This window comes from Strix uralensis, chromosome 20, assembly GCF_047716275.1.
Source record: "Strix uralensis isolate ZFMK-TIS-50842 chromosome 20, bStrUra1, whole genome shotgun sequence".
Classification (NCBI taxonomy): domain Eukaryota; kingdom Metazoa; phylum Chordata; class Aves; order Strigiformes; family Strigidae; genus Strix; species Strix uralensis.
The window spans coordinates 2,663,609-2,676,375 of NC_133991.1; the positions used below are offsets into that span (position 1 = coordinate 2,663,609).

Sequence of the window (12,767 nt, forward strand, 5' to 3'; positions counted from 1 at the left end):
ATTTTGCTTCAAGCAAAGCTTGAAGGAGGTTGTTTGCGTTCTATTGTGGGGAAGAAACGAGACACTAAGACACACGTGATGCCAGGTGTATGAAGCAGCATACGGGACAGTCTCCTGCCCAAGTCATGGTATGTGCTGAGAAAGTATCTCATTTCAGTATCCCGGTACAAGAGAAAACTGAGATAAAGGCACCTGCAAAGCCAGGTCTTTTTAGCTGTTTATGCAATGGAAAAGATTTGCTCTTCCTCAAAAGAAAATAAATATGATAGCACAGGAAACTTTCCTGAGCTCCATCAGAGCCAACCACAGGGCACAGGCTGAGCCTCATGGCACAAAACATTGCTAGTCTTGGAGTCTGCAGGGGAAGCCCCTGAGAGCAGGTACAGCCAGCATCCAGCACAGGACGGGAACATCTTGGGTCCAGCACAACAGAGATGTGAAGGCAGGTGTGGCCTCATGCACAGGACGTTGAATTAATTACAGTTCTCCAAGGCCCATCCTCCTGGACAGTCCTGATGTATCTAAGTCGCATCCACACTCATGACTTTCCAAAGATGTCTTCAGTTTTGATTATAAAACCAAAATCCAGTTCTTTGGCCCTGCAACATCCCAGTAACCTGAGTGGAGGCTGAGGCCCAAAGGCAGCCCCATGGCAGAGGGCAAGAGGCTCTGCAGCGCTGGGGAGAGACCCCAGAGGGAGCAGCACCTCCCACTACAGCTCACTCCCTCCACTCCAGAATATGTTCCAGCACCCAGTATGTGCATGCTGAGAGCCCCCAAAGGGCACACACAGAGCACTTCAAATAAAAACAAAATCAAGAATGGATTTAGTTCCTTTAAGTACGTTGTCAAAGAACAACCCAAGGTCTTCTCTAAAACTCTGTCTTTTCCACTACATCCCAAAGAAAAACTTTCAACTTGCTGCTACACAGAAGTCTGGTAATAAAACCAGTTAAAGCCAGATGGTGCTAAAAAGCCCAATTGCTCCCAAGGAAGGCAGCTACAGAAATAAACGGGTGATTCAGCCACTTGAGACACTTGAGTGTAATGACTGATTCAACCCCCAAACACACCACCGGGAAAAATTCAAATCACATCAGTGATATGTAACTGTTTAATCTTTAGCAATGGCTTCCAGGTGATGGTACAGCTCTACCCAGACACTGCTCTAAGGCCACGTGGTCCAGTTTGCAAATGCAAACCTTTTACCAGGGGCATGCTGTGAAAACAAAAGCAGATCAAGCTCCCGATACACATCATCAAAGTTTTTCCATGCTTTGCCTGACCCATACGCAGGACCCACAAGGCAGGCAGGAGGAAGGGGTAGGGTGTCTCCTGGCTGGGAAGCCCTCAAAACATCTGAAGATCAAGCTGTTGCTTACCACTTCCACTGTTTTTCCTCTTCACTTCAGTATCTTGAAGCTTGCCTACACGAGAACAGCTGTTGAGAGATTCGCAGCAGCAGGAATATGTCATCTTCACCCAATGATTCAATAGTCCTAACAATTGTGGGTATTATTTTTCTTAAATCTACTCCTTAATCCCTTAATGCCATAAAATACCACTGAATCAGAGCTTAGCAGGATTCCAGAAAGGAACAGACTTTTAAAGAGATAATGAGAACTCCACATTTATATTAGATAGGATTGAAAAGAGAGAATAGAGAAGACAGAATGTACCAGATGGGCAGATTATTTCATAGTTTTCCTTAATATGATTTCTTCAACCTGAAGCATCTGGTAATTCCACTATCGGAGATTAGATACTGGATAAGATGGACAGGCAGACTGATCTAACAGAGCAATTTTTATTTTCCAGCTATACATAGGAAGGGTTCCCATTAAATCATATATCACAGAATAAAATAGAGGTGCATAAAATCTAGTATCAAAGCAGGGAATGTTAGCAGCCTGTAGGATCCCTGTAAATATGCTTCACTTTCAATAAAGAAAATAACACGTCTTCTTAAACCCTCCCATCCTTCACTGGCAAGCAGAAAATGCTGTGAATTGATCAACAATAAAACTCACAGATCAGCCTTGTCCTTCACAGTTTTTGCAGAAAATTGAAGAAAATCTCTCCATCTCTTTTTTTTTTTTTTGAGATTTGTGTAGAAGTCCTACAGTCTGCAGGCTGCACCTTGGGTACTTCCAATCTAGAAGCAGTAATTGTTTTCCAGAACACGCAGGAATCTCATCTTAAAGTCCAAAGACCTAATCAAGCAAGATAGAAATGTGTTGCCTATGCTTTATTATGTTCCACAGCGAGATGTGAATTAAGGTCCCTTGCACCAAAATACTAGTCCTCTTTTATTTTAGCCAAAGGAGTAGCTTTCTCAGTCATCCAAAATGTAATACCATTATCTGATTCACTCTAAGAGCACATTGCAATGCACATCTAACACAACCTTTCCTACTCAAGCAGAAGGCCAGGATCAGAAGCACCTATATTACTAAGCTCAAGACTAAGGTCTTACAGGTGCAGCTCCCTTATGGTATCAGTACCACACACATTATTTCATGTATCCATACCATCAGCAGCGATTTTTTTGGGAATCCAATACTGCTCAAGTGGTGAACAGCAGGGTAGACTTTCTACCTTCTGGCCTAGGTAAGCAGCCTCAGCTTAAGCTCAGTTTAAGAAAAGAAAATCTCTCAAATAAACTGAATATTATAATCAAAACAAAGATGATAATCCAAACTACCAAAAAGAGACACTACAATTCCCCAAATCAAGACAAGCAAGGTACTTCGCCCCCGCTCTTGGCCCTGGGAAAGACCTTACCTTCTCCGGAGCACCATCCTGTACCCAACACCTCTTGGGCCATTTTCTCCAGGGAAACCCACCTCTATCCTTTCTGCTGCCTCTGGGCAGGGACTCGAAAGGCTGGGACTCCTGATGCCTCCTCATTGCCAGCATCTGCTTGCAAATCGCTCTGAGCAGGCACACCTTCGTCTCTGAACCCTTAGTGATGCTGACCACAAGGTGCAGGGAGTCTAAATGCAGAAGGATTACAAAACATGCCTAATTTCCCCGAAACTCCCCTTATTCCCCTTCGCTTTGGCCACAGTCACAAAGAGGGGTCAGGAAAGGGAGGTCTGATCCAGCATAACTCAACACACAGGAGAGTGATACTTGACCACGTTAACCTTTTTCTTTAAAAAGCAAGAAAACTAAAAAGAAAAGAACGCATGAGCAACAGCCACTGCTAGGAACAGTCTGAGTCCATCGGCATTCCAGACGCTGAACAGCCTTTAGCTGAACCAAACAGGCTTCGCTATTATATTTAAAACTAATACATGCTTTGTAATGCTTATCAGCTGGAGGGTTTTCAACAGTTTTTCCCCCACTAATGCTGCAATTTCAAAACCATTTAGGCTAATTTCCTTTGACTTGAATCTATTTTAATCAGAGACCAGGATACTTGACTTAAATGGTTTGCATTAAACCCTTCATAAAATCAGCCATAAAATTGTATGTACAAAATAGCAAATGGATCTTGAAGCTAGAACTAGAAAAAGCTGAAACTTTTCAAGTTCTCCAGCAAACTCAAGCCTATTTCATAACCAGACCAACTGCTCTCTTACAATACCAAGACACACTCATGAGGATCTTACACAGATAAAAGACACTAAGTTATGCAGCTGCAGCCAGTACCCACAAATTCTCTCCAAAGTATTAGCCTGGCTCCAAAACGATGCATTTTTAATAAATTGCTGTGCCTGCTCTGTCCTCTCCACAACCCTCCCATGAAATGACGGATAGTGGCACTGAGGAAGAATATAATGCAAACCTAAAAATGTCAGAATTAATCCTTTTCTTCCCACCGAGATCTGAAAAAACATTACTTCTCAAATTAATTCTCACAAAGTAATGCTGGCTCTGCTAGAAGTCAGAGTTCTGGATGAGAAATGAAAATAAGCTCAGACTCAGGTAACTGCTAGAGAAGGTCTCACTTCAAGGATTTGTCATTGTAGTGGGATTTGCATATCATATAGCCAAAGATGCAATTTGTACCTGCAATTCATTTTGTCCAGACAAACCATGCCAGCAGAACTGGAAGCTGGGCCTCCATTGCTTTGGAAATTCATCCAAATATTTCTGTTGTCAGTGGTTGACAGCCTTGGAAACTCTGAGTGGCTGCTTGAAATTCATGCAGCACGCAGAGAAGTGAAGGAACAAAAGCTCTCCATGCTCTCACATCCTTAACAATTTCCCAGTATGCTGGAGACATGTAGCTGCATCCCCTTGCTGCATGATTTTCAATGGTTTGCAGATGCCAAGCAATGGTTTTGTCACTGTCCTAATGACACAGGCATTGCACATGTATCTTTCAGAATCTGAATCTCTCGTCACTCATTTTTTTATGAGGGATTTCACTCCAGGCCTGGACAAATTGATGCTTTCCTATTTTGAAGAACACTCTGATAGCATATCTAAAATTAACTTTCATACAGATAAACTTACAGCACGTCTTTTCTCACACTTTTAACAAAACGATTTGGCATCTCATTTAAAGTCTATTCTTCTATGGTGCTTAGAAGTAAACATCACCATCATCTTAAAAGGTCATTCTGGAAAAATAGTAGAGAAAGGATGCTGCTACCTGATCCATTGGGCTCCCTTCAAAGGTGTCTGCACAGAGGTGTCCCTGCTCAGGAGCTGTTACTCTTTCTGACTAATATTTTAAGCCTTTTCTCATGCCTTCCTCCTGCCACTGCAGTGGTAAAGGGTTAAAGCACTTCTGCCCCCTCCCTCGAATCAACCATTCTGGGCTGCTTAAAGATCAACAGGAGACCCCACAGCAGCGTCCCAGGAGAAGGGCTGTGCTGGAAGAAGCAGGAGGGCAGCCAGAGAGCCCCGGGGGTCTTGCAATGACATGAAGGAGCTGACAAGGGAGGAGGAAGGGAGAGTATTTGCACACATTCACAGGGTAATAAACACCAAAGGCCAACAGCTCAGTGAACAGCCCTTTGCTGACGAAAGCAGATGTGAGCTTCTGATCGCATTACTACCACCCAAAATAATGTATTGCTTTAGGAAAATAAAAAGCGAGAGAGAAGAGTGGGAAGAAATTCACCTTTTTCCCCTGATAAATTGTCTTTATGAACTATCTCAGTTTCAGCCAAACTACATCAGTTGCTCATTACTGAGCACGGCCCTGTGAATGATAAGGAGGGAACAGTGAACAGTATCACACCTGAATATGAAAGCAACAATCACTCCTGGCTCTCGCATGGTATCTAAACGTGTACACCCCTTCATGGAGCAACTGGTACTTACTTGGTTGGACGATAATCTGGTATGGAACGATCCAGTGAAATTTTCTCACTGAGGTAGGAGTTGTAGCCGTATTTCTCATGTGGTCCCTTTGCTTTCTCCTCCTCCTCAGGAGACAGGGTGGCTGGAAGCCCACCTTTACCACGTCCACCATAGCCTTCAATGAGACCGAGTGACTTGGACAGACCTCGAGAGAAAAAAAACCACCATCACTGTTAAAATTCATCACTGGTACTTCCAAGCTATAAAAGAAGCAAAAATAATCTAAAAATCCAGAGTGGTTTGGTTTTGTTTTCTGAAAACATTTCAAATTGTAGTTCTCTGGCCCAGTACTGGACTCAAGTCTTGAAATTCTTCATGGCTCAGGCACACTGTTCCTGATAGCACTGCCACCAGCATCCAACTGATAACATCCCAGGGATCTGTGCATTTATTTAGTTGTTAGGAAGGTTATTTAGGCCTCCTTCCCACTCTCAGAGAGGTAATTACATATAAGGTTAGATGTCCCCAGGAGAAGGATAGGTTGAACACAGAGTAAGAATAAAATAGGGTTGGTTAACTGCCAACTGAATGAATTTTTGCTCAGTATGAACAGTGAACAGCATACAAATGTTATGGATTTAAAAACAATTTCCCCTCAAAGCTTTCTTATCTTTTAAAGTATAGCATTCCCAGACCTTTATCAAGTGGAATTATTTATTTATATCTGCACAGCTGAAGGAAATAGGCAAAGTTCAAAACAAAAAGAGCTATATTGATGATTTGGTGATGATTGTGGAAAGCCAAGTTCATGCTCATGTTATTATTTATTATACAGGATACCCGGAATTTTAATATTTTTCATTAGCAGAGACTCACACTCTTCTTTTTGTCAGGAAAAAAGAAATTTTGATGGATGATTTTGCTTTATTTTTCAGTTTGTGTTGTGGGTTTTTTTAATAAAGACACCAGGATATATTCACCTTTGTTTTAATGGCAGAGGCCAGACTCCAAGAGCAGAACAGCCTGCGGTCACCACTGATGCTTCTGACGGGACAATAACCTTGAGGTTATGCACAGAGCTTCATAATGAGCATGGTCCAGCTCCCAAACCTACCATGGATTTCCACTGCCCTGGACAAAACATTCTGCCTCCCCACCTACACGACACAGATTTAAACACTTTCTTCCTCAAAAAGTAGCATTGTGAGGCAGTAAGAAAATCACCTATGAACGTAAATTACAGTTTGAAGCACTTGAATAGAAATTATTATTATTCCTTTTGACAAGAAACCTCTAAACAGTCTTCCCTACTAGGGAGCTTCTGAGAGTTGATGGAGTCCCTCTGACCGCACTGGGCTTGATTAGATTTTATCTGAGGACAATAATAACAAATCAACTGCAAGGAGCAACTAGCTGTGACGTGGGGATGGATTAGATATCCACGCTGCCTTTTTCCATCTCTAGGCTCAGCAACAGCCAGAGGAGTAAGTCAAGAAAGCTGGGAAAGGTGAAACTTTCTGGCCTGCAGAAGGCTAGCAGATCACTCAGCCAACTCCCTAACCCCAAACGGCTGGAGGGACAAGGTTCAGCTTGCTTACGAAGAGAAGAGATACCAATTTCATTTCAGACACAAACTCCAACAGAATTAAAACAGTATTTCAAGAAAAATTATTCTCACAAAGAGACAATTCTTCTCAAAATGTCTATTTCTTTATCAAAAACAGATCTTTCTACTCAGGAACAGTGGACCTATAGATGCATAAACTTCCTTATGGTACCCAAGATCATGTTTCTTGTTACACCAAAAAGACAAAACAGCTTCCTCAGTTCATCAGCTGATGGTTTTACCATTGTAACAGACACATTCTAACAGAAATTCAGTTTAATTCCTTCTTCCTCACCTTCTCCAGAAAATGTTTCCACCAAAATCTGTAAGAAATTCTTACTATCAATGCTAGTTCTTGGCCTGGAACATAGAGCTATGAAGTCCTTCCACAGCATGTAGTATGCTCATACTAGAAGTATCCTCAGGATCTACCAGTTTGCTTTTAAAGCTTGATTTTGCTTTTCTTCATTTGTTTTAGCACATTTCTCATTTCCACAATGCTTTTGCTATTGGTGCTTTGAATCTACACATCTGTAAGAAGGGCTGAAGAGAAGTGGGAACTTTCTGAGCTGGATGAGGGCTGGCAGAGGCTCTGTGGATGGAGGACCTTGGCGCTGGGCAGTGGAATGTGGAGCTCCCACCCAGTGGGATATCAGAACCACTAACACCACAGTGCCTTGCTCTGTTTAAAGCAGGTTTAGAAAACCCCACAAGCTCAGGTTATCATCAACAGATTATAATTGTTTAACTTAGACCCCAAGGCAGCACTTCTCCCAGAGCACTTGAAGTCAACAGGGGAAGACTCATCCCTCCAAGGCTAATTCATCCGCTCGAAAATCTGAATCAGTCTCCAGAGGTGCCTACCTCTGTCTTGACTAAGGTAACTGGGATCCCAGATACAGCATCTCGGTAAAGTATCTGAAATTAGAGTCGAGGAATCTATCTCTCAGTGTTCAAAATACCAGCGGCCACAGGAACAAGCTATACCAGCCTTTTCCACATTGCTCAGCCTGGTGGACCTGAGCTGGTATTAGCAGCAGTAGGAGATGCCCCAGCCAAGGGTATATTTGCCAAGGAATTCAGCTGGCTGCACCGAAATTGCAGCCTGGGTATACTCTACAGCCAAAACTTCAGTCCTCATCCACCAGCGATGCAGACTGGGGACAGGCAGGGTGGCAGCTGCTGGACAGCAGAAGGACACACTCCTTACTTGCCCATCTGTGGTTTTATTAAAGAATAAATAGACACAAGGGGATGGTGCACACTCCATTTCTCCCAAAATACAGTCAAGACATGGGCAGAGTCAACACAGACCCATCTGTGCCCCCATGCCCTCAGCTGACACAAGGTAGCAGGCTCCACTGGGACAAGGCAAAATGAAGGTCCTGGCAGAATAAAGCCTCTCTGACTGCAGAGGCACCAGAGAAACACCCAGACATGCCTTTATATTCAGCAGCTTTGAGTGACGAGCCTATAATGCCATTAACTGCTTTATTCCAAGACCATAATCATGACACACCCCCAGGCATACATTTCTCCCTCGTCACGGAGTACATTTCCTTATTTCTGCATATGAACTCCTCAGTCCTTCTACTACTATAAACCCTGTCTCAGTAAGTACAGATAAATCCATGTAATTTAACCAAAGGAATCAATTAAGGTGATCGATTCATACGTGTTGGGCATGGCACTACCCTGAGACCATCACCTTCTCTTTCAGTGGCACCCAGGATAGCAAACACACCCGCAGGGATAGTCACAAAGATGAGTATTCCCAGGTGTGATGTGACAGGGAGAGTCTCCATGTCTGTCTTTGTGTTGGTTAAACATTTCACCCTCCAGTCCGGTCTGTCAAAAGGGTTCATCCGTGCAGCTGGGATGTCACTTTGGTGTACAGCACTTCGAAGCAAGATTCAAGATATGTTTGGCAAGAAGGATGATTCACATCCAAACAGAAAAGGAAGAAATTTGCTTCCATATGGCTGAAAAGACACCTCAGGAGAGGCAGGACCGAAAACAAATGGTTACAGCAGAACCAGCCATTGCATTCATTCATTCACTTTTATTAGCTCCATTTTAGGGCTGCACTAAGAAGAGCACATTTCTGCAAGGTTTTGCTATAACTTCAGAAATTATCCTCAGCCCAGCCTGTGTGCTTCACTCACCCAGGCAGAAACCCAGGGAAAGCTCCTTCTCAGCAGGGAGCTCCCTGGGCTTTGCACTGACCCACATGTGGGTGCACAGAGACTCCCACATGCTTCCCAAGCCGAGCAGCCCACCTTCTAGAGAGGACTCCCATGTGCAACTGTCTCTTCTCCTCTCTTTGTTCCCCTTCCTCCCACCCATCTCCCCTGATCTCCAAATTGCCTTTTTCAGTCCCCACTTACACCACCATCACTGCAGTGGGGCCCTGGCCCATGTCAGGAGCCCAGAGGTTTCTGGAGGTAGCACACACACCTGCTTCCATTTTATGTTTGCCCTTCACTGCCTGCATGGAAATGCCATTTGGGTCCCAAAAGGAGAAGCCACCTCTCATATCATGTTCAAACGGCTGCAAATGAATCATTAAGTGGCTCTGATAACGCAGGAGCAGAAAGGGGACATCGCCTCAAGCCCGTTGTTCCACACACACAACCGTCCAGCGCTGGTTTCCAGCCCAGCCTTCGGCTGTGGCCTCTTACTAGCACATACCTGTAGCCTCTTCACACTTTGAAAACCTCCAGCCCTTTGCCAAAGCTGCTTCAAATTCACCTGGAAGGGCCAGAAGTTACACACAGAGATACAACGAACAAGAAAGAGGCAAGAGCATGATCCCATCAGCTTATTTCCTTGAAGAACTGGGCTAAAAAGTCAAAAGTCGGAACTGTTCACAGACCAAATCCTCTATCATTCTGGGCAGGCACCGAAGCAGAAGTGCTGAACCACTGCCAAAAAGTCTCTCCTGATGCCTGCTTCAGCCTATCTAAAGCGATAAACAGCACTAATCCCCCACAAAAAAAGCTTGATCTTTGGAGTGAATTCACTCCCTAGTGATTTTTTGCAAGCTCATGAGATGGTAATGGGCTGCATCAAGATTAGATGTTCAGTGTAGATCAGAGCTCTGAACACTTGTGAGCTTCACTCATCGTTAAGCCACATTCACACAAGTACCTTAGAAGGAAAAGAGGATTTTTCTTCAGAATCTCCTAAAGCATCTGAACTTTGGGACAAAGGAGCGTATGGCTCTTATATTGCGGGAATAGAAGGAAAAAGAGACACCACTTAGAGCTGCTAAGATCTCAGTCACTCCTACTGAAACGGCCAGACATCGGATCCCCTGAGGACTGACAAAAGAGTTGGTTTTCTTCAAGATGATATAAAAATTTAATCTTTACAGCCAAATTATTCCTAGACTGAGTACAGCTGTAGTAAATATATTATTCTCTCCTTAAACTGGCAGTGTAGTTTGTAAGGAGACAGAGTTTTCTAGGATAGAGAAAACCTTTGGTGAAATACAATATAATGGGATACACAGCCTTCATTTATAAAGCACCCAGCCAAACAGGCTCCCCAGGCAGCAGGCATGTCAGAAAAGCATTTTGCTACATGTCAGCCTAGATGAAGGAAAACGTTAACCCTACCAATACAAACCTTAGCCAGGAAAGCTTGTTTCATTAAGGCGGCTAGCAAAGAGAAAAGAGTATCTGAAATTGAAAGGCATTTCTGAGAAATAGGGGTCTTGAGCCTTAACACTGAGGGTGGAGGAGGGAAAAGAACAAGAGGAAATAATATAGGAAAGATTTCTAGAAAAACAAAAATTTTAGTTGTGTCCTTCCTGCTGCATGAGCTACAGAGTTCGTATAGCTCAGACTGAAAGGCACATTGCTATAGGGAAGAGGTACATGGAGCCCTCCTCCTCAAGAAGAAATAAAAAATACTGAAACGGTGCTGAAAAAGAAGGGAAGCATAAAGAAAAAAGCATAAAAAATTAAAGCAGATGTGTTTGAAAAGTACAGCTCTTACTAAGCTAAGCTCCATGGATCTTCCAGCCTAAATAGCTCTCCCAGGGATGTGTGCTTCTGGCCTCACTTCAACCAGAGATTTGAAGGCTAACAAGAAATTTCTGACTCAGGGGGAAAAAAAAAAAAAAGGCAAAACCGATGAGGTAAATGGCCTAATATGTGCCATGTGTTACACTGTGGATATTGCCTCTGAGTGACCTCTCAGTGAAGATGGAAAGAGAGGATACAACAGATAAGCTTTTAGAGGTACTTTATGAGAAACTAGAGTAGATACCAAAGGGCGAAATGTCATAGGTAATGCTAGAAATTATGGAAAACTGCTGAAGTTTTTAGTGTTGTCCTGCTGATCGCTGCAAATACAGACTATTAAAGGGAGGACTCATTAACGATAAGGGTAATTGGCAGACTAACAGCCACCAATTTTCCTTTGCAGCTTTGGTGGAACCCGAGACCTGGGATTTTCTCTTTTCTGCAGCAGTTTTCACAAATCTTTACCCAGTCTTTGCCAACACCTTTTGTTTATTAGACTAAATAACACAGGTTCCTCTGACTGTAGGTTACACCTGTGTAACCTGCAACCACGGGCTGTTAAAGGGCGATGGATTTGTCTAGGGAGTACCAAATACAACTGGCTCTGTCGCCTTCCTTCGCTCTCGCTGCTTCCCCAAAGCATCCTTATACTCTTGTAAAGGAAACCAAAAGTAGCAGTAAAGGGATTAGAAAGCAAGAGATCACTGTTTGGGGAGGAAACAATAAATTTTTAAAAAAAAATACAAATTTAAAGAATGAGCTTAAATACTAGAGTCCAGGGGAAAAAAATCAGTATTCCCCTGAACCTTATATAATTTTATTCAGTGTACATGTTAGGTGTGTTTTTTCCAGGGCTGACCACTTATCAAAAGCCAGTATATCCCCAAAATCAGATGCTGCAGCAGGCTTTTGACAAATCCCCCTTGCTAAAGGATCAATGCTATCACCTTCCATTTGGTAGTACTTTCTTAGTGAGCTGTCTTTCAGCATATCTAAACATCTCCTTCAGCTGCAAGGATCCGACAGAGCATTTTGGTGTTCTTTGCCATGCAAATCATTTGTTGGTTTACTGCAGAGATAAACATGAACATGATGACTGGCGAAAGGTGGTTTCAGGAAGATTTCAAACCCCTGGCTTCATGCTGAATGACAAATGTGAAAAACAGCAGATGAATGCTGCTGGGCCCACGCGTGGCAAGCAGGGATTTTAGCCACACATGGACAAACTGAAAATACAGTCCAGCATACGTCATCTCCAAGAAAGCTCCTATGTATGTAAAATTATCTGATTAATTCTCACTAAAATGAATTTGTCCAAGAGACCGTTAGGATTTCACTTAAATAACTGTGACAGGTGGGTGTGCAAGAATCACACATGTTTTCCTGTAGCCCATCTAGGCAAGGACCAAAACAGGCTGCCCAGGTCAGGCACAGGTCCTCATTATTTAATATATTTAAGGAGAGAGTAAATGAACATCTGTATCAGGAATGATTAAAGCACAGCTGCGCTTACATCATTGTGGGAACAGTCAGACAACGTCAAGGTCTCTTCCCACCTTGTACTCTATGAAAAGGATAGAAGAGAGCACAGTCAAACTGCATAGAGTTTGAAGCCTCGTTTGAAATGTTTTAACATAAATATACATTTATACACACCTATATATGTACATACATACACATATTCAGAATTGAAGTTTTCTTATCTATATGGAAATGGAAACAGGGAGAAATTACCTTCAGAGCCAGAGGGAAGATCAGCACCGGTTGCAAGGAGAATATAGTCATCAGGAGAATTTCAAAGCCAGTCTTGCCCTGTTTAGGCCATTACACTACCAAGTTCTGGTTCCAAATGGTAATTTCCTGATCAA

General features: G+C 43.0%; 1 protein-coding gene across 1 annotated transcript in view; it reads right to left on the minus strand.

Moving 5' to 3' along the window:
• Positions 1-12,767, minus strand: part of GALNT17 (polypeptide N-acetylgalactosaminyltransferase 17) — a 225,158-nt gene that overhangs the window by 162,525 nt on the left and 49,866 nt on the right. Inside the window, exon 2 of the mRNA XM_074890201.1 lies at positions 5,284-5,467. Coding sequence (XP_074746302.1) covers positions 5,284-5,467 — 184 coding nt within the window. The remainder of the gene's footprint in view (positions 1-5,283; positions 5,468-12,767) is intronic.